A 20,374-nucleotide genomic window follows, 5' to 3' on the forward strand; every position below is an offset into this window, starting at 1 on the left:
TGCAATTTTTATATTCTATATCTATGTTTCATTAAAAAATAGTACTATATCAAGATAAAAACAATTAAGAGATTAGTATAACATTTTTTAAAAATAAACAAGAGAATAATATATAAAGTTAAAATAGAATAAACAGTGCTTATTGCACAACAAAAAATAGGTAAGAGAATAATATAAACACTTGAAAAATTAATAGAGAGTTGTTATAAAATAATAATTAAGAATATAATATAGAAAATAGAACAAATAGTGCTTATAGCAAAACAAAAATAAGTAAGTGAATAATATAGAAAATTAAAAATAGAATAGATAGTAGCTATAACAAAAAAAGTAAGAGAATAATATGAAAAATTAAAAAAATCAACATAGCAAATTAGTAAGAATTAATTTTCTAATTAGTAGAAAAATGACCAGGAAAATAAAAAAAGAACCGTTTGGATCGGGATTGAACCCGACGTGAATCGAACACGCAACCTTCTGATCTGGAGTCAGACGCGCTCCCATTGCGCCACGGATCCGTCGGTGATTTACTGTAAACTCTAACTTTTATAAAATTGTTCCTTTAATAGATATTAATGGTCGGACCTACATAGTTGGAGTATATCGTTGGTTCGTCACGGTCGATGGAACCTGCCAACTCAACTAGCACCCATTATGCGCTTAAATTAAAAGTTTTTTATTAAAATTTATTTTTCAGCATAGACTCTTAGATCACTAATTATACATATATAAAAAAATATGATTCATTAATTATTATTTTTATTTACAAAATATATTGTTTAATTTGTTCCCACTAGATCTTCGTCAGTGCAGCCACCGATGGAATACCGGGCCCTACACTCGAACGTCACGCTTGTAGTTGTATTGTAGCCACCCACTTCAATATTCCTCGCAGAAGCCAGCGCGACCAGAGACGGCAGATGACCGGCGCAGAATTTGCCCCACACCGATCGATCAGTACGTACGTGATCGATCGATGAGAGCGGGCGGACGAGAGCTGCAGGTAGACGACGGCAATGCATCGTCCCAGACTGTAGCAGCAGGAAGTAGGAAGAATATAAATGGCCCGCCCGGCTTCATTCATGGCGACGGCAGGCTCCCCGGCCACACACACCGCTCGATCACGAACCGCCTGCGTCGTCTGCATGCCCGCGCGCGCGCCGGCCCCTGCACTGCAGGCGTGCGCAGCGCAGGGTCACCTCACCGTGTCACGGCGTCACCTCGCTCTCGATCTCGTTCGAACGCGGAGCGGCGCCGGTGCGTTGCTGCCTGCCCCAAGACATTTAAATTATTAAGCATAGTATATAAAAAATTTATTTATAAATTATTTTTAAGTTATACACCCCCAATACCCTAGGGCAGGAGCGAAGCCATAATGGTGTCAGATGACACCAATAATTTCTTGCAATATTCATTATAAATTAATATTTTTAATATATATTTATGAAATAATTTAATAATATAGTAAAGTTGACACAAATACCGTTAAATCCTGTCTCCGCTCCTGCCCCCATGGCCTCCTCGATCGATCAGGTAAGCCGCCTGCGAAGAGGATCCAGAGCCGGGCCAGCAGAAAGCAGGGAGCCCGTCATTGAATCCATGTGAGCCGTGCCGGGGATCATGTGAAGCACAATCAAAGACGCGCGCTGCCGCTGCCTCATCAATGGCTGCATACCCCTGCTGCGTCGTCCCTGCAGCCTCGCGTTCGTTCCTGCGGCGTGGGTATATATATATATATATATGGACGTGCCCTGCGTGTTGTGTCGTCTGCCTCCTTCAGACAAGCTTTGGTCCAGTGGTGACGTTGCTTTTGCATGCCCTTTGCGTAGCCACACCGGCCGCCCAGTTTCACCTACGTGCCTTGCGCTCTAGGGCAGAGCTGAGCTAGCTAGCTCGTCTGCAATTTCCTGAACTAGCCGATGGGAAGGAAACTCGCTGACGCTCGAGGTCACTACCGCACCCTTCTCCTCCAGCTTGCAGCCGTCCTGCTTCTTGCGGCCACTTGTGATGGCATCAGACCGGCACCTTGTAAGTCAGTCAAGTAGAGTATGCAATGCACCTATGCTGTTACGCATCTCGATCTTCTTGCTTTCACCCATGGTTTGAAATTTCGGTTTGCAATTTTCTAACACGGGGGGGGGGGGGGGGGGACCGAAATATCTGAAAACCGGAAATTTCGGAAATTTCGGACGAAAATTTTCAAATTCAAATTTAAAATTTAGTCAAAATTTCTGGAAAAAATCAAGAAAATGCAGAGAAAAAGAAGAGGGCAGGAGGAAACCTGCGTAGCAGCAGCCGGTGGGCATGGGGAGTGGATTTCGATAGGATATTAGTGTTTAGTTTAGATTTTTTTTCAAAATTTATTTTCACCGAAATATTCAACCGATAGACACTGGCTACTGGACCCCACCAGTAAATCCGAAATTTCAGGAATTTCGGGAATTTCGAACCGAAATTGCAATCTCTGCTTTCACCTCGCTGCTAATTTCAGATGTCCTGAATTAATTCCAGCAGATGGTGCAGACCCGGTGCTTGTGGAAGAAAAGATCAGCACTGCGACACTAGTGATTTCACCACAGGCATGTCGTACAAATATATCGATCATTTCATGAGTAGTTCGGTTAGATCAGCCTAGCTAGCTAGGAGTACAAACCAACATATTGATGTTTTCTTTGCTCGCCAATCGATCGATGCGTACGTGCAAGCAGGGGCGCGCGACAGCCGGGGAGAACGTCGGCGGCGGCGGCGGCGTCCTGCAGGAGGAGGTGTACGCGACGGGGTCGAGCCTGCCGGACTGCTCGCACGCGTGCGGCGCCTGCTCGCCGTGCAGCCGCGTCATGGTGAGCTTCAAGTGCTCCATCGCGGAGCCGTGCCCGATGGTGTACCGCTGCATGTGCAAGGGCAAGTGCTACCCGGTGCCCTCCAGCTAGCTCGATCGTCCGGCCAGCCACCGGCCGGCCGGCGAGCGGCGGCGCGGCCGTCGTACACCATGCGTTCAGCTGATACCTCGATCGATCATGCCGGCCAAGGATGCTCTCCGTCGCCGTGATGCTGGCGTTGTCGATCACGAGCTAGCTAGGGTGTTTGTAAATGAAGAGTCGTCGTCGTCGTCGTCGATTAGCTATAGCTAGTATGTCTACTGCAGAAGTGAAGAGTTCCTGAGCTAGTAGTAAATTTTGGGATATCAGATCGACCAGAGTTCCTTTTCTTTTGTCGTAGGGAGAATGTATTGGAGACACGCTAAAAAAAGATGTGTGCTCTTCTAGATTGATTTAGTAAGATAGAGTTTCTTTTTGTTGTACCTGAAGCCTGGGTTTCAACTTCGATGGACTGTTCAGGTTAAGCTGTAGTTCTGCCGTTTTATTTTACATTCAGTTAGCATCACTTCTCTCAAGTTCACTCTTCTCATGATACAAAACTGAATTAGAGGATTTTTTTTGAAAGATAACTGAATTAGAGGATTGAGATGCCAAAACGTCTGTTGGGCGAACGTTCGCGTGGGGCACGTCCATGCGAATCGATAGCGGAGCAATTACACACGTTTATTTTTCTTTTCTTTCTTGCTTTGTCAGTTGTGAGAGCATCCCAGCGGTTCATTTATCCCATCCTTCATCTTGAAATTAAAGGATGAATGTTAAAAATTGAGCTCCAGCAAAACATTCATCGTATCATTTATTTTTAGATATCATCCATATTAGGAGAGAGGAACTTCATATTTGTATGTTCTCTCTTCATTCTTCAAGGAGATATAGAGGATGTCATATATGGATGATCTATTGAAGTACAAAGAGATATGAAGCATGAAACTATTTTAAATGAAGTATAAAGAGATATATATGAAGTATGAAACTATTTTAGATGATCATCCAAATGAAAATATGTATGATCAAATTTAGATAAGCTGCTGGGATACTTTGAGCCTGCTTGTCAATTGATCTTGCTTGTTCTTGCCATCATTTGCATTTTCTTTTAGTTAGCTGCGTAGATAAGATACATGAACAGCTTTCTTTTATGTTGGCATGTATACAATAAATATTTTAATATTGAATATTTCTATTGATAAGGTTTTTTCTAAGGTTTCTATATATAAAGTTTGTAGATACAAAGTTACATGTATAAATAGCATATATATAGATTTTTTATGTATATTTTTTCTGGACCAATTTAACACGCTGTTGAATATGTTCTGAATTTATACGGTATAAATTTTATACGTACAAAATTAGTATGTGTTAATTATATATTTGTATATTTTATATGTATAGACTTTCTATATTTAAAATATAAGTATAAACAGAAAATTAAAATGATACTAGTTCTACATGTTTGTGAACATGGGCCAAATGTTGTTCCCCTAGGCTACAGAAAAACTTACGCGGACCATGAAAGGGAAAAGAGATGCAACGTGCTGAAACGAAAAAAGGAGAGGAGAAACGATCTGTGTTGCGTGGGTTCCACATGTACAAAAGGATTAAAACTTGTGCAAAGCTGCTCTTTTGCACAATAGACCATCCCACCAACTTTCAGCTAAATTTAATTTTTTTATCGTGAACGTGAATTTTAAAAAATTATGTCCAAATTTATACATGCTAAATGAGTATAAATAAAATAGATAAAATGAGTCACTGTTAGAAGGATCAATCCATATACCATAAGGTTATTAAGGTTAGAACTATTTGATCCACTAAATTTTAGAACGTCACTTCAAATTTAATGGAGCATATTATAGATAGGTTCAAGCTTATAAACAGAGTAAACCTAACCATTCACAACCCGAGTCCATGCACATGCAAACATTTGCAGTGCTTTCTAAACGCGTGAGAAGAAGCACGCCATCGTCCGTGTATCAGACCCACCCTTGACTCCTTGAGATGCCACCCTCTTAGGCACGGAGCAAGTTTACTCCTCTTTAAAGCACGTTTAGGCTATTTGTAAGATATTAAGTTTAGATAAGAAGTATCTATAAATATGCTAAAAAGATTTAAAATTTGGCTTAAAAAATTCTAGACTAGGTTTATGAGTACCCATGTCATAAGTAGCTCCGTACACCCTCTTTCTACAAAATTAGGGACTGCCAAATCAAAATGTATCCTATAAAAATAATGGGATGAGTAGTTATACAAGGGCTACAATATACTTATCGTTATGATTGCCCTAAGTACATATTTAATCTATAGTCAACTCCTTTTTTATTTACATCAGCAACAATAACCCATTATATACAAGTATATAGAAATATAGAGTTACGTATGATTTATGAATTAATAGAATAGAATAATTTTTATTTCTATACTCTCACTTTAACCACCCCTAACAACACAAATTTATTTAATAAATAGTAAGAGTTAACTCTGAGCCATTGTTATAACAATGAGTTTTTTTCTTTTTACGCTCCCTTTCTCTACATGTCATCAAATTTATTTGCATGATAATGTCTTCGTACATGTACTTATTGGTTAAGATCAATAAACCTTTCATTATCTCTATAAATAGAGAAAACAGTACGATGGATCACACCTACGAACAAAATCACAAACCTCCAAACTTCTTGTACATTCCCTTATTATTATTCCTTTAGCACTTTGCTGTTAACCATGCTTATTAGCACATGCATCTGGAAGACATCAAGACACAACAAAAGACGGTCCACCAACTAAACTAACGCTCCACTATCATTCGTTAAATCCCACTATAAAACCAGTAACGCCTACACCACCGGCCGACGTGTACACCTCGCAGACACGCAAAACAACAAGATTGTGAAACATTTCGGTGGCCGCCAGCGTGTGCGCGTAGCGAGAAAAGAAAAAGAAAAAAAAAACCTTCCGCTTTCCAGCCTCAGAGCAAGATCGATATACTTTAATTTCATTCCATATCATACACAAGTAATTTTATAGCTCACACGTATAATAAGAGACTCTAATTTTTAGCTTATTTTGTCATGACAATAATATTATATTCTTTATATACCCTATCACATCTCTTTCTTTATCTTAGTTTATCTTAGAAGTGGTATTTTTTCTTAATTTATATGTGCAGACTGGCTCTAAATTAAACATTTATCCTCTTCTCTCTCCTTCTTTATTTTTACCAACTCAGCAATATTATTTTTTTTAAGTCAGCTTACCACGTTTATTGTACCTGCTCTCACCGCGCCACAGAGGAGAGGAGGCGCAGATACGGATTCCGCCGTAAACCCCTCCCCTATCCCCCCTCCTCCTCCTCGCGGCCTCGGCGAGCTCTCCTCTCCTCCCCTCGCTTCGCCTCTCGCCGAGCCGCGCCGGGCCGCGACGCCGCGCTCCTCTCGTCGTGATGCCCGCGCGCGCCGCCGCCGCCGCCTGCTCCGGGCGCTAGCCGTGCCGCGTCGCCCAAGACGGCGGCGCCTGGTGGCTTCGGCTGCGGGTGCGGGCTAGCGGGAGGGGGAGGAGGAGGGAGGGGAGGGGGGAGGCTGAGGCGGCTCGTGGGGTCCATAGCGATGGCCGCTCCGGCGCCGGCGCCGGCGCCCGCGCAGCTGCGGCGGTGCCCGTGCTCCGCGCCTCTCTGGGCTGCGCCGCCGTCGCCCTTCCGCTGCCGCCGCCGCCGCGGCGGCGGCTCGCTGTCCTCGCCGTTCATCGGTGGTGGAAGGTAGTCGTTGTTCCTGTCTGGTCGGTGATTTTGTGCTTTGCTCGGTAAAGTTCGTGCGTATTGGACGCGTGGTTGTCTGTTGGTTGTGATGCTACTCATTCGGTTTGAGGTCACGCGACGACCTAGGTGTCGTTTTAGGTTCAGCCCAATGCCCTGCTCGTAGTGTTATTATTTGTTTTTGAAAGCTTGTGCGGTGTTCTGGATTAACCAGTCAATGAAATAATCCAGGGATGAGTGAGCAATATTCCTTGCTGTGACAGCTTGTTCTGCGTCCTATGCCTTGTAGGAACTTGAAAAATTGCCCCTAACACTGTTTAGATAAACCTTGCTACTTCCTGTCAAATTATAGTGTTCATCAAATGTTGTCATTGTCGCCCTAATAGTAGTAAAGTGGTTATTAAGCATGATGAACCAGCTTGTTGTTCCATCTCTCACGATAGGAATTTTCTGATTGTCAGGCAGGAGTACTCGCATAGTAGTTCAGGGATTGGAGTTAAAGACAACAGTGCTTTCAAGATTGGAGTGTATAACAACTTCAGTGTGCAAAGTAACGCACAAGAATGGATTGAGGAGAGCAAGAGAATATCTTCGATCAAAACCAGGAATAGTGTGGGAAATACTATTTATAATGGTTCCACTCATCTACGAGCAGGAGTTCTTCATCATGAACCCTTGGAAGATTACAAAAGTTCCAAATATTCTTCATTGTACAGTGTAAGAGAAAGAATGGCACCTAATTCTCTTGCAAATAGGCATGCTAACATGGAACTGACAAAGCATCATCTGATGAATCAAGCTGTAAGTGCTGTGTCAGCACTGACCAGTGTTGTCAACGATGACATTAAACCACTCAACAAGCCTAGTGGTTCTGAACTGAAGACTCAATGGCCTGGTGGTGCTAAGATTGATGCTTCTGTACTGAAGATTTCTAAAGTTGAGACAAGCCTGCAGTTTGATGACGAAGTTAGGGATGGTTCTGATGGAGATTTGCCTGAATGCACAGCCAAGAAGACAGTACAAGACTCTCCAGCTACAGTACAGGATTCTCCAGTTAAGGCACCCATGTCCAAGGAGTCTATAGATGCGAGGAAGGCACTTGCTACTGTGTATGATAAAGTTCTGGTGGTTGACAATGTGAAATCAGCTAGGGGTGTTGTTCAGTTGCTTACTTCAAAGTACAAAAACTTCATTCATGCATGTGACACAGAGGTAATGAAGATCCCTCATTGATTGCCTTTATGTCTATATAAAGTGGCTAATTCGCATTGCCTGTCATATGCTGTGTCTAACATTTTCCGTTAGGTACCGACTCTAAAAAGTTTGACTGAACCTACCTGTATACCCTTTACTGTGAGGTGTCAATGTTCAAAACACCACATTCCCACATCCCATCTTTCGTAGTAAAAAAATTACTTATACTGCTCTATCTTGAGAAATCTAATTCTGTTTAGTGCGAGTTTATTTGCTTCTTCTGCAAGTACTGTTTGCCAAACATTGTGTTGCACGACTGTTTCTTTTGCTGTTCTTACTCTTCCTTACGATTGGATACAATATCATTGTCAATTTAGGGCAAAGTAATATTGCTTGTGAAGTTGATCCCTTTTACCATCTTGATTCAATGGTTACTGGGCAATCGAGTTATGCTAAAATTTTCATGTATTTTGTTCCAATTGATGTCTTTCTAGTATTATAATTCAGGAGAGCACAATGTTATGCAGGTAGCTAATATTGACGTTAAACAAGAGACACCAGTGGGCCATGGAGAGGTCATTTGCTTTAGCATCTACTCTGGCAACTCTGATGCAGAAGCAGATTTTGGAAATGGCAAAACATGCATTTGGGTGGATGTGCTGGATGGTGGGCGAGATGTCCTCATGGAGTTTGCTCCATTTTTCGAGGACCCTTCAATCAGGAAGGTGTGGCTTTGTGTTCTTCTTCTTCTTATGTGGGAAGTACCGAAGTAGTATACCTAGGCATGTCTGGCTTCTCATCTTCTGTGCTACTAATACAGTACACCGATACACATGGAACCAAAAACTAGAATATTGTTGCAACTTGCAGCCACTGTGAAATGCATGATTATATCATGCATTTAAGGGCAAGCTTACAACTTAGAATGCACAGACTTACATGTTAATAACCTACTGTAGCATATACTGATGTTGCGGCCATCTGAATCGCTGGCCAAAGTCTTGCTACTTCTTTGAGCTTCTAGGAATTATAGGATTGCATCTGTACTACTGTGTACCGCTAGCATCTTTGTGAGTTTTCTGAACAGATGTCATGTTTTTTCCATATAGGTTTGGCACAACTATAGTTTTGATAGCCATGTCATAGAGAACTATGGAATCAAAGTTGCTGGGTTTCATGCTGATACAATGCATCTTGCACGACTTTGGGACTCTTCAAGAAGAACTGATGGAGGTTATTCACTTGAAGGACTTACAAATGATCACAGAGTCATGGGTGCTGTACCAAAGGAATTACAAAAGATTGGAAAGAGATCAATGAAAACCATCTTTGGTTGGAAAAAGATTAAAAAGGATGGATCTGCAGGGAAAATTATCTCTATGGAGCCTGTCAAAGTGTTACAAAGGGATGACAGAGAAATGTGGATATGTTATTCTTCATTAGATTCAATGAGTACCTTGCGACTTTATGAAAGTTTGAAAACCAAGCTGGAAAAAAAGCACTGGACTTTTGATGGTTGCCCTAGAGGTTCCTTGTATGATTTCTATGAGGAGTATTGGCGTCCCTTTGGTGCCCTTCTTGTCAAGATGGAAACAGCTGGAATGCTTGTCGACTGTGCTTATCTTTCAGAAATTGAAAAGGTTGCTGTTGCACAGAGGAAACTAGCTGCAGATAAATTTCGGAAATGGGCATCTAAATATTGTCCTGATGCAAAGTACATGAATGTCAACAGCGATACTCAGATTCGTCAACTGTTCTTTGGTGGTATAGAGAATAGGTACACCCCTCACCGTGCTCCAATCTCTTACCAAACATGTTTTATACATAATTCTGTGCATTCTTATGCAGGATATTCACTAGGTTTGATAATAATTATGATAACAAACGCAAAATATGCCTATATTGTGGAATTTGATCTTGCTTAGGAAACCAACTTCATACATTGAGCTTGCATGAACGATTCCTTCTACTTTAAAAATACCATCTGTCTTGTGTCCTTTTTTTTTTTTGATTTCAGAACCACAAAAAAGAAAGGCAGATTTCAGTTTACTTACTATTCTAGAAACTTCTGGTAGTTCATATTTTGGTGATGTATTTTAATTAGGTACAATATGTGTTCCTTCATCAATGTAAAAAGATTTAAATGGAACTTTCTGTCCTTTTGTTTGTATCTCCTCTAGACATTTCTTGCACATGACTTTTGATGTTAATAATATATGTGCAGATGCAAACCTGGTGAAACTTTGCCGAAGAGTAAAATTATTAAAGTGCCAAATGATGGAAGCCTTGTTGCAGAGGGCAAGAAGACTCCAAAGTATCGCACTATTGAACTTTTCAGCATTGTGGAAGATCTGAAAACCGATCTATTTACTGCAAGTGGCTGGCCTTCAGTAAGTGGGGATGCATTGAGAAGTTTGGCTGGTAAACTGACAACTGATCTTGTTTACACAATAGATGATTTAGAGGATGATAAATGCAGCAGCGATTCAGAAATTTCTGAGAATGATCTAAATGACACTGCCTCTTACGGAACTGCATACGAAGCATTTGGTGGAGGAAAAAAAGGAAAGGAAGCGTGTCATGCCATTGCGGCTCTCTGTGAGATATGTTCTATTGACTCATTGATATCCAACTTTATTCTTCCCTTACAGGTGAGCAGTGAGCTGACCCCACCTGTGCCAGTTAGGCATGAGTGGCTAACTGCCTACTATCAACTAATCTTAGCTACATGGCCAGTTCTTAACAGTATGTATCTCCTTTTACTCTTTGATAGGGGAATCATATATCATGTACGGAGGGGCGGATCCACTGTTCATTAAATATAAACACAGAAACAGGGCGTTTGTCAGCAAGAACACCAAATTTACAGGTTACTTTCCACTTATGTTTTTCTGAATAAATATTGTGGTATTCTGAAGGCTGATAATTATTATTATTTTCTTTATTTATACATTTTATAATACCTTCCAGATAAGAACCATTGGTCATTTTCTTCTTAGCTTGAATCACAATTCACTCTTTTGAATCATAAGTCACTCTTTTATTAACAAATTATTCCCAAAAAATATTTTCTGATTAGTTGGAGCTCTGGATCTTGGCGCATCTTGCTAATTGTAAAAGTAGAGCAATTTTACGGTCCTTAAGAAGGTACCAAGAGGTATTAAAATTTTAGTGTTAAATTTTGGTACCTAGGTACTAAAAGGTATCAAATTTTACATTAAAATTTTGCCACCTCTCAGTACCTACTCAAGGACTGTAAAATTTCTCGTAAAAGTATGTTAGATGCTTTCAAAGTTGGTGGTGACTTCCATTCCAGGACAGCTATGTTATCATCACCCAAATAATATTGAAAATCTATAATCTCTGCTTTGTAGAATCAACCTGCACTGGAAAAGGATAGGTATAAAATCCGTCAAGCTTTTGTGGCTGCTCCCGGGAACTCTCTCATTGTTGCTGATTATGGTCAGGTATGTCATGCTAGCTGATACTCAATAAAGTTTTGGAACAATTTTGCACCAATACAGCTATACAAGTAAATAAAGGAAACATTTTTTTTTTCTGATTAGTTGGAGCTCAGGATCTTGGCACATCTTGCTAATTGTAAAAGTATGTTAGATGCTTTCAAAGCTGGTGGTGACTTCCATTCCAGGACAGCTATGAACATGTACCAGCATATCCGTGATGCTGTTGAAGAAAGGAAAGTGCTTCTTGAATGGCATCCTCAACCTGGCCAAGACAAACCTCCTGTACCCTTGTTGAAGGTACCACAGCTCCAATAGTATTTTTTGAGAGATATGTACTTGTGCAGAATTAAGTAAAGCTATATGTTTTATTTGTGATTCAGGATGCTTTTGGTGCTGAGAGGAGGAAAGCTAAAATGCTTAATTTCTCCATTGCATATGGAAAAACACCTGTTGGGCTTGCTCGGGATTGGAAGGTATGAACTTGTGACGAACATACTTGATTCTTTACTAGCTTAAGCAATAAACACACAATTCATTTGCTACCCGCTTTGATTGCTAAGGTCACATAACCATCTGGGAACCACCAGAAACAGCTTGCATGACCGTTAGTCATACTTAGATTTACCCCTCCCTTTCACATTACAAGTCATTTTAGCTTTTGTTTTAAGTCAAATTTCTCTACCTTTCATCGTGTTTACAAAAAAATGTAGCAACATCTACAATAACAAATAAATGCACTATCAAGACATATTTCACGGTCGATCTAATGGAACTAATTTGATGTCATGGATATTGGTGTATTTTCTATAAACTCAGTCAAAGTTGATTTAGTACAAAAGTTAAAACGACATAACATGAACCAGCGGGAGTACTGTTGAAGCATTATACCCAGTATAGTGATATCACTAACAGAAAGCAACTACAATTGTTCTCCCATTAATGTATAAAGAGATGCAGTCCCCTGTATTTTCCTCTGCTGTTTTCAGAGATCACTGCACACCTGTAATTTCTTCCCTTGGCAGGTTTCTGTTAAGGAAGCAAAGGATACCCTGAAACTCTGGTACAGAGATAGAAAAGAGGTTTTAGCTTGGCAAATTAAACAAAAAGAATTAGCACAGGAGAAGTGTGAAGTTTACACTTTGCTTGGGCGGTCACGCCGCTTTCCTAACATGGCTCATGCAACTCCTGGTCAAAGGGGTCACATCGAGCGGGCTGCTATCAATGCACCAGTGCAGGTCATTACCGTCTATGACAACTCGAAACTTGTGCTGTACTACAAAGTATTTTTGATGCTGAAATTGCATCCTCATGTAACTTCACAGGGCAGTGCAGCAGATGTTGCTATGTGTGCAATGCTTGAGATAGATCGGAATGCTCGTCTTAAGGAACTTGGTTGGAGGCTTCTCTTGCAGGTATAACACACAAAAACTACAGTACTTTGCTTGCAAAAACTATAGTACTTTGCTTTCTCCTCGTCGAGTAGGTAACCTTTCATTGAGGATCTTAAATCTGTTTATTTCTTGATAGGTTTGCAACATTAACTGATTACTAACACTTCATCTGGTTAAATGTTTTTGCATCATCAAATTATTGACACCTAATAGAACTGACGGCAACCATCTTTCAGGTGCATGATGAAGTGATACTGGAAGGACCCACGGAGTCTGCTGGTCTAGCCAAGGCCATAGTGGTTGAATGCATGTCTAAGCCCTTCTACGGCACCAACATCCTGAATGTTGAACTGGCTGTTGATGCCAAGTGTGCACAAAATTGGTACGCGGCCAAGTAAACCGTCATATCATCATCTCCCCTTGTTGACTCCAAAGCCCTGCAGATTTGCATCCCGGAAATGCATCTAATTTAATGACAAAATATGCTCTGAGCCAATATGAAGTATGAACTGCCAGAACTGTTAAGGTTTGTCCTGGTGGCTGGGAGGCATGCTTTGAGCTAATATTCGGGAGCGAAGGCATTGTACGCTGTAGGTTGGATAGCTTGACTTCCACATTCTTCCAAATAGGATCGTTCATCTTTTTGTCACGAGTAGCTGACTCCTGCTGGACTTTGGAGTTTAGTAGGAAGCACTATGCATGCGATTGTTGATAATTTGTTTAGCATGCTGATGTACTAGGTTAGGTGACCCTATACTGATGATATCTGATGCCGTGCGACATACCGCAACTTGTTTGATGAGCGTTCTTCAACCTCGTTTTCCCTATTTATCTGAAATTCTCGAATTTTGTGGTGGCTTGAATGAAAGCCTGCATCTGGATTCTGGCGGACGCAAATTCCATCTTTAACAAGAGAGGATCAACCACAAAATTCAAAATGCAGAAAAGGGACAGGAAGAGCATCTCAAGAGACTACTCATTTCACTTGTCATGCTAAATTTTAGTAATTTTATATAAAAATTCTCTAAGAAACTATCTATTTGACTTGCTATATCATTTGAATGGCTACACATGACTTCTCAATTGCTAAATCTGATAAGTCATTCTCCTACTAGCAAGATTGTTATATGCAGGTCTTCACTAATCATCTTCCTTTCCCATTGGAGTTGTCAAACCTAACATAAATGATTAAATTTAGATTTAGAGAGTTATAATTTAGCTATTTTCTTAGAGATACTCTAACAATGAGTCGATGGTGGAAAATATATAAATTGTTTGAAACAGATGACACCCTACAGGTTAGTGACAGTTGCTATCGGCTTACGTTGTATCTCCCAAGGATGTGAAACAATAGATGGGCAGAAATTTCAGAAACGAATGTTTTTACGCTTATGCACAAGAGTCCTTAACAACAAACTCTGGATGCCAGTTGACAGACAACACAATCTCGCATAAGTATCACCTCGCCTTGACGGCGAGCTCCTCTTTGCCATTGACTTGTCGAGGAGGATACAGCTCGTGCAGTTCAGGAACCTGTTCTTGGTACCTGACTATGTACCTATCCACAAACATGGCCTCCGTCGATCTCATTATACCTCGCAGGTTCGCCTTCGTCCCAATGTCCACGCCCCTGGAGCGCAGGGTCTCGATGACGCGGTGCCTCGGCACCATCCGCTTGCTGAGGCTAAACGTCAGCAGCACGGGGTTGTTGACGATGTACCTCGCGTCGCACTCGGCCTTCCCCAGCAGGAACTCCACCTTCTGCCGCAGCAGCTCCGCGGGCGCGAACATGAAGCACGGCGCGCGGCGGCACATGGCGGCGAACTCCTCCTCCGTGCACCCGGCCGCGCTCATCACGGCCGCCTTCTTGGCCCGGAAGGCGCTCTCGCTGACGTTGTGCAGCGTGTAGAGGACCCACATGAACATCCCGGAGCTTGGCGGGACGCGCAGCCCCTCGACGCGATCGAGCAGCTTCTGGAGCTTGGCCTCCGACTGCACGATCAGCGTCGGCCGCAGCCGCACCGTGGCGAGGATGCGGCTCTCGGGGATACCGATGGAGCGAAGCGTGGAGAGGTTGCGGAAGAAGATGTCGACGCCGTACTGGAGCAGCCATGTCTTGGCCAGCCATTTTATCAGTAACTTGGCGGACCCGAGGTAGTCGAGCCAGAAGAGGACGCGGGGGAGGAGTTTGGTTTGGACGCCGAAGGTGAGCGCCGGCGGGTAGAGCGCAAAGAGGCGCGCAGCGTCGGCGCGGCCGAGGCCGAGCGCGCGGATGGCTCTGAACTTGGGTTCGAGGGTGGCGTCGACGTCTCTGAGCAGCAGCTCCGGCTTCCGCGACACGATCCTGCGGACCTGCCTGCGGGTGAGGCCCTGAGATCGGAGGAATGCGAGCACGGCGTCGGGCCTGGACGTGGAGTCGAGGTTCGCGAACAGCGGGGCCGCCTTGGCGGCCGCGGCCGGCTTGAGGCCGCAGTTGGAGACGAGGTACTGGACCATGAAGCGCGGGGGCGTGGACGAGGAGGTGGAGAAGCGGAGGAGGTGGCTGCGCGATTCCGAGGAGGGGAACGCCAGCGGCGGGCGCGGGGACGGGAGCGGTACCACGCCCGCGCGGTGGAGGAGGAGCACGCGTCCGGCGAGACGCCGCAGCGCCATGGATGCGGTTGCGGCGGGCCGGCGGCAGCGTTCGAGAAATCGATCGATATAGCCGAAAAAAAAATATAGTTCCACTAGAAGACTAGACTAGAATACTAGACAGTGGTCGAACGAAGGGCTATTTTGCCAGTATGCAGACCCCGATCGTCGAGATCGAGCGCGCCGTGCAAATGATATTGTCTGATTTTATGTTGAATAGTTAGAGAGCTACAGTGTCATGACTTTAGATGTATTTTTAGCCATTTGATTCACAAGCAACGCGTAAGATCGACCGCTACATACCTATGAACAGTACATAAGCTATAATATCTTCACATGTTTTTACCGTAGATATAGTATTCAAAGCCAGAGTACTGTAGCGCAAGACTTATTTTACTGTATATTTTAGTGACTTTTCTTAACAAAGTCAGAGAATCCGGATTGAGCGCCGTGGGAGCGTGCAAAAAGTCTATTTTGCGTGCGGACAACGTGCGCGAACACTCTCAAAAAACAACTATTTCTCAATTACCTGATTATATGATAATTATTTAATCATTAAATACAATTTGAAAGTGTAAAAAACGTAGGAATCAAAATCCAAAATGCATATGTCTATCCATCAATGGACTGAAAAAATAGTCCATAAATTAAATTTTGGGTGACTCATATTACATAAAGATTCGTGAATAGACAGTAGCACTATCTCCTATCTTCTCCCACCATCGGCTCGTCCTGGCGCGGTCACCTCCACCACGCCTGCAGCCCTGCTTGCTTGTGCCAGAAGACGCAAACGGCATGGACGAGCCCCCCTTCCCTCCCCGACCCCTCTCTCCCCCATCCGCTATCCTCCTCCCTAGTCGAGGTGGTGTACTCCCGCATCAAACACCGACCCACTGTCCTCTTCCACCCCTGCAGCACTGGCGATGCCACTAACACCTCACTGCCCACTGTTGGTCTCCTACCATCTTGTCCATTTTTCTAGAACTACCCACACCGCTACTTACCCCCTCCCAGTGGTGAACCCACGTTTAACTTCCCGGGGTCCTCGGACCCTGTTAAATTATCCAATTATTACTAAATTATATTATATTAATTAGTGTATAAATATAAAAATTAGATGATTAGTACGTATCCCGTAATTTCTGTTCTGGGTTCGTCACTGCCCCTGCCTCCAACCCCGAAACCCAAATAGTAGGTGTTCTATTAGAATTCAGGGGTTGTCATCACCGTCGTCGTCGCTGTCACCAGGTAAGTTGATAACCGAACGGTCGAGGCACGGCGACGCGGCCGGCGTCTCGCCACGGCACGCCGCCGCCCACTCCTCGACGAACGTCCAGAAAGACCTCCCGTCGGCGACGCCGTGGTGCACCGTCACGCCGACCGCCACCCCTGACGTCGGGGGCTTGCCCATGTCGTCGAGCTCCGGCGCAAGCTGCTCGAGCACCTGCAGGTCGGGCGCCTCTCCGCCCGCGACGACGCGGAGGTCGGCGTGGAACTCCTCCTCGACGAACTTCACCGCATCCGAGGCAGCGCAGACGACGGCGACGTCGAGGTGGACGAGCCTGCCGGCGAGCGGGGCGAAGGTCGCCAGCGTCGCGCCGAGGGATGACCGGAGCGACTCGACAACGCCATCGAACGGGGGCAGGTCTCCACCCTCGCAGTCGTAGAACAGCACGTGCTGCAGGAGCGGGACGCGTAGCCACAATGCCTCCATGGAGATGAGCCTCGTCGGCGCCGTCGGCAGCGCGCGGCCTCCGCCGGCACAGCGACATGGCTGACTCCCACGACACTCACCGCCGTTGACATGAGTCGCCCGCTAGCTGGTGTGTGCGTGAGAGACACGGTGGTGGCGATGGACTGAAGCGAACTGTCGGAGAGCGATTAATAGACGGCGATCGATCGGCGAATGCAGTGCGCGTGATTCACCGGGAAAAAACATGACGCGCACCGCATCGTTCAGTCTTCAGTTCTCTCGGCCGGTACAACTAACATATCTGAAATGGAAATTGAAGATGCGTGGGCTCACCTGCTGGTTAGAGCAAGTTCAATAGTATAGCCAACTATTAACTACAAATCATCTATAGTCAATCTAATAGATAATTTATATAATACTCTCTCCATCCCTAAATGTTTGACACCGTTGACTTTTTTATACACGTTTGACTACTCGTTTTATTTAAAAAATTTATATAATTATTAATTATTTTTATATCATTTTATTTATTGTTAAATATACTTAGTTTTACATATTTGATAAAAAATTTTTGAATAAGACGAATAGTCAAACATATATAAAAAAGTCAACGGTGTCAAATATTTAGGGACAGAGATAGTAGTTATCTACAAAACATATACTACCATGTCCCACTTGTCATACATATGTCTTGAAGTCTATGTTGCAGCTAGCTATAAATCTGTAGCCCACTGTCTTTCTCTTTACTTTCTTATCTTCTTAAAATATGTTTATAGCTAGCTTATAGCCTGCTATTGTACCTGCTCTTATAGGGGTTACAACCCCGTTCGATTGGCTTGTACTAAGACCAGTCTCAATGAGGGTTTCATGTAGTTGTCATGCATATTAATTAGGTGACACATCAGCACAAAAGTAAATATTTGCATGAAACTATGAGTAGAGAGAGGGAATTAGTTTCATGACATGAAATCTTTGAGCACAGTAGAGAGAGGGAATTAGTCTTCGGAAACCGAGTGAAACTTGCATTGAGGGGCTTGAGGCATTTCATACAATCAAACACTCTCTGCATACAGTCAAACTTTCAACAGTAATTAAATGTTTTATTTAGCTTTAAAAATGGTGTAATAAAATATTGCACTGTGAATAGCTATTTCATACATCGTTTTATCAAGTTAACTGTTTTATAAACTGTGTAGTGAAACTGAGCATCGAGACTAGCCTAAAAGGCACCATATTTATACTCTCCGCTGCCACAGGAATAAATACGATAATAAAAAGAGAAAAACGTGATTTTATACATGACAATGGCTTATATTCAACCCTTAATATTTGAGCATTTTTTCTATCCTTAAGGAGGTACCAGGAGTACCACTGTTTTCTATGGTACTCCTGTTACCTACTTTAAAATTGCTCTTAATATTTATTTAACCAATTATTGTTGCGTGAGGTAAATAAAAAAAGTAATAAAAGGATATCTCTATGATGCAGCAGTGCAGCGAATCAGCAATGCAGGTTCAGTTGATCAAATGTATCCATCGTCAATCATTCCAATAGCTCGATCAACTGTGACTTGAAAGTGTCCATGTGTGCAGATCGGAGCAAGGAGACAGAGACCTGCACCCCGTGACCGTCCTTGCCGCGGACCAGCGCCACCTGCCCGTCGTGGTTCATCCTGATCGGCTCCGTCCGCCTCGGCTTCCCCCACCCGAAGTCGGCGACGTCGTACGGCCGGAACCCCGGCGATCCTGACACGTTCATGAACTTGTCCCTGTGCTGTGCCATACTGCCCGCCAGGGTCATGAAATCCCACCGGCCCAGCGGGTCCTCCGCCACCCTGCGGATCTCCTCCTGGGTCGCCGACGCGGCGGCCGCCAGTGCGCCGTCGCCGTGGAGGTCGCGCGCCGGGAGTCTCGCGACGCACACGGTCAGGCAAGTGCCGAAGTACCCCGCGTCGACGGGCGGGTTGAGGCGCTCGCGGAGGTCGGCGAGGAACATAAGGAATACTTCTCCGTCGTCCGCGGCGGCGGTCATGCACCGGGCGAAGCACGTCCAGGCCACCGCGACGACGGCGACGAAGGTGGACGGAGGCCGACGCAGTGGCGTGCCGTGGGCCTCGCCTTCGCGGACGATGCGCTGCTTGAGGCGTTCGAGTTGCTGCGCGTCCACGGTGAACGTCCGGCGGGTGAACCGCTCGCGTTCTTCTACGATCAAGTCCAGCTCGGGCACCTGCGACGTCGTCAACAATGGTGGTCGACGTGTTCTCAAATCTTTAACGCTAACTTGCGCACCGCAACCGCTGCCTAGTTCGCCGGTAAAAATGTGCCGCGAAGATAACGTACCTCCGGCAATTTGGGCGTGTACTTCCGCAGGACGCTCCTGGCCATCTCCTCGTCAAGATGCAGCTTGATTGCAGAGCGGTCGAAGCACGGTGTCGCGGCCGGCGCCTCGCCCCGGCACGCCGCCGCCCACGCCTCCACCAACATCCAGAAAGACTTCCCATCGACGACGCCGTGGTGAACCGTGAAGCCGACCGCCAGACCACCCTCCAGACGCGTGACCTGCACGGCCAGCACCGACGCCGGCAGCCTTGTCAGGTCGAGCTCCGGCACGAGCCGCTCGATCGTCTTCAGGTCGTGCAGCTCGTCTCCGGCGAGGCGGCGGGCGTCGGCGTCGCACTCCGCCGCCACGAACTTGACCCCGTCCGAGGCAGAGCAGGCGATGGCGACGTCACCGGTGTCCTCGAGGTAGACGAGCTTGCCGGCGAGGGGGGCGAAGCTCTGCAGCGTGAGGCCGAGGGAAGACCGGAGGGACTGGACGACGCTATCGAACGGCGGCAAGCCGGCGGCCTCGTAGAACAGGACGTGTTGCAGCACCGGGATGGTGAGCCACAGCGATTCAATTGCGGTGAGCTTGATCGGCTCCGGCGGCAGCGCGGCCGTTGCCGGCAAAGCGACATAGCTGACATCGACAATACTCACCGCAGACATGAGGACTGAGGGGACCTGGGAGCTGGACTGATGGCATCTGACAAACGGAGGAGCAGCCGGCAATAATTATCTGGCAAAAAGGAGGACCAGCCGGCAATAATTAATTTGCTCCGTCTCCAATAAATGCATTTAACCTAAAAATATGCTCTGTTAAGGATTGTTATATCACATCGAATGTTTGGGCACTAATTTAATTAGTATTAAATATAGATTAATAAAAAAACTAATTTCATAAATGAGCGCTAATCCGCGAGACGAATTTTTTAATCTTAATTAATTCATAATCAGAGCATGTTTACTGTAGCATCATATAGTTTAATCATGAATTAATTAGGCTCATTAGATTCGTCTCACGAATTAGTCCAAGATTATAAATAGGTTTAATTAATAATC

General features: G+C 44.5%; 5 protein-coding genes and 1 non-coding gene across 6 annotated transcripts; 2 read left to right on the forward strand and 4 right to left on the reverse strand.

Annotated features, from left to right (window-relative positions):
* Positions 1–446: 446 nt before the first annotated feature.
* TRNAW-CCA lies at positions 447–518 on the reverse strand. The gene has a single exon. It is a non-coding gene; the product is annotated as a tRNA-Trp (tRNA).
* Positions 519–1,787: 1,269 nt separating this feature from the next.
* Positions 1,788–2,939, forward strand: LOC121054216 (protein EPIDERMAL PATTERNING FACTOR 2-like). Its single transcript, XM_040523271.1, has 3 exons — positions 1,788–2,028; positions 2,515–2,579; positions 2,706–2,939. The coding sequence occupies exons 1-3, from the start codon at positions 1,920–1,922 to the stop codon at positions 2,928–2,930; spliced, it is 399 nt and encodes a 132-aa protein (XP_040379205.1). The 5' UTR covers positions 1,788–1,919; the 3' UTR covers positions 2,931–2,939.
* A 3,229-nt stretch (positions 2,940–6,168) lies between these two features.
* Positions 6,169–13,633, forward strand: LOC102704056 (DNA polymerase I A, chloroplastic). The gene is made up of 12 exons (XM_040523270.1): positions 6,169–6,624; positions 7,083–7,833; positions 8,343–8,540; positions 8,925–9,592; positions 10,040–10,466; positions 10,589–10,684; positions 11,190–11,282; positions 11,382–11,576; positions 11,660–11,752; positions 12,302–12,514; positions 12,602–12,691; positions 12,907–13,633. The coding sequence occupies exons 1-12, from the start codon at positions 6,476–6,478 to the stop codon at positions 13,066–13,068; spliced, it is 3,135 nt and encodes a 1,044-aa protein (XP_040379204.1). The 5' UTR covers positions 6,169–6,475; the 3' UTR covers positions 13,069–13,633.
* A 300-nt stretch (positions 13,634–13,933) lies between these two features.
* Positions 13,934–15,391, reverse strand: LOC102704335 (transcription termination factor MTERF15, mitochondrial-like). The gene has a single exon (XM_040523670.1). It carries the CDS (start codon positions 15,320–15,322, stop codon positions 14,129–14,131), a length of 1,194 nt encoding a protein of 397 aa, XP_040379604.1. The 5' UTR covers positions 15,323–15,391; the 3' UTR covers positions 13,934–14,128.
* Positions 15,392–16,511: 1,120 nt separating this feature from the next.
* Positions 16,512–17,015, reverse strand: LOC102704612 (phenolic glucoside malonyltransferase 1-like). The gene has a single exon (XM_006653743.1). It carries the CDS (start codon positions 17,013–17,015, stop codon positions 16,512–16,514), a length of 504 nt encoding a protein of 167 aa, XP_006653806.1.
* A 996-nt stretch (positions 17,016–18,011) lies between these two features.
* LOC102704888 (agmatine coumaroyltransferase-like) lies at positions 18,012–20,035 on the reverse strand. Its single transcript, XM_006653744.3, has 2 exons — positions 19,334–20,035; positions 18,012–19,220 (listed from the first exon to the last, which is right to left on the reverse strand). Exons 1-2 carry the CDS (start codon positions 19,979–19,981, stop codon positions 18,537–18,539), a joined length of 1,332 nt encoding a protein of 443 aa, XP_006653807.3. The 5' UTR covers positions 19,982–20,035; the 3' UTR covers positions 18,012–18,536.
* Positions 20,036–20,374: the final 339 nt, after the last annotated feature.

This window comes from Oryza brachyantha, chromosome 4 (assembly GCF_000231095.2).
Source record: "Oryza brachyantha chromosome 4, ObraRS2, whole genome shotgun sequence".
Classification (NCBI taxonomy): domain Eukaryota; kingdom Viridiplantae; phylum Streptophyta; class Magnoliopsida; order Poales; family Poaceae; genus Oryza; species Oryza brachyantha.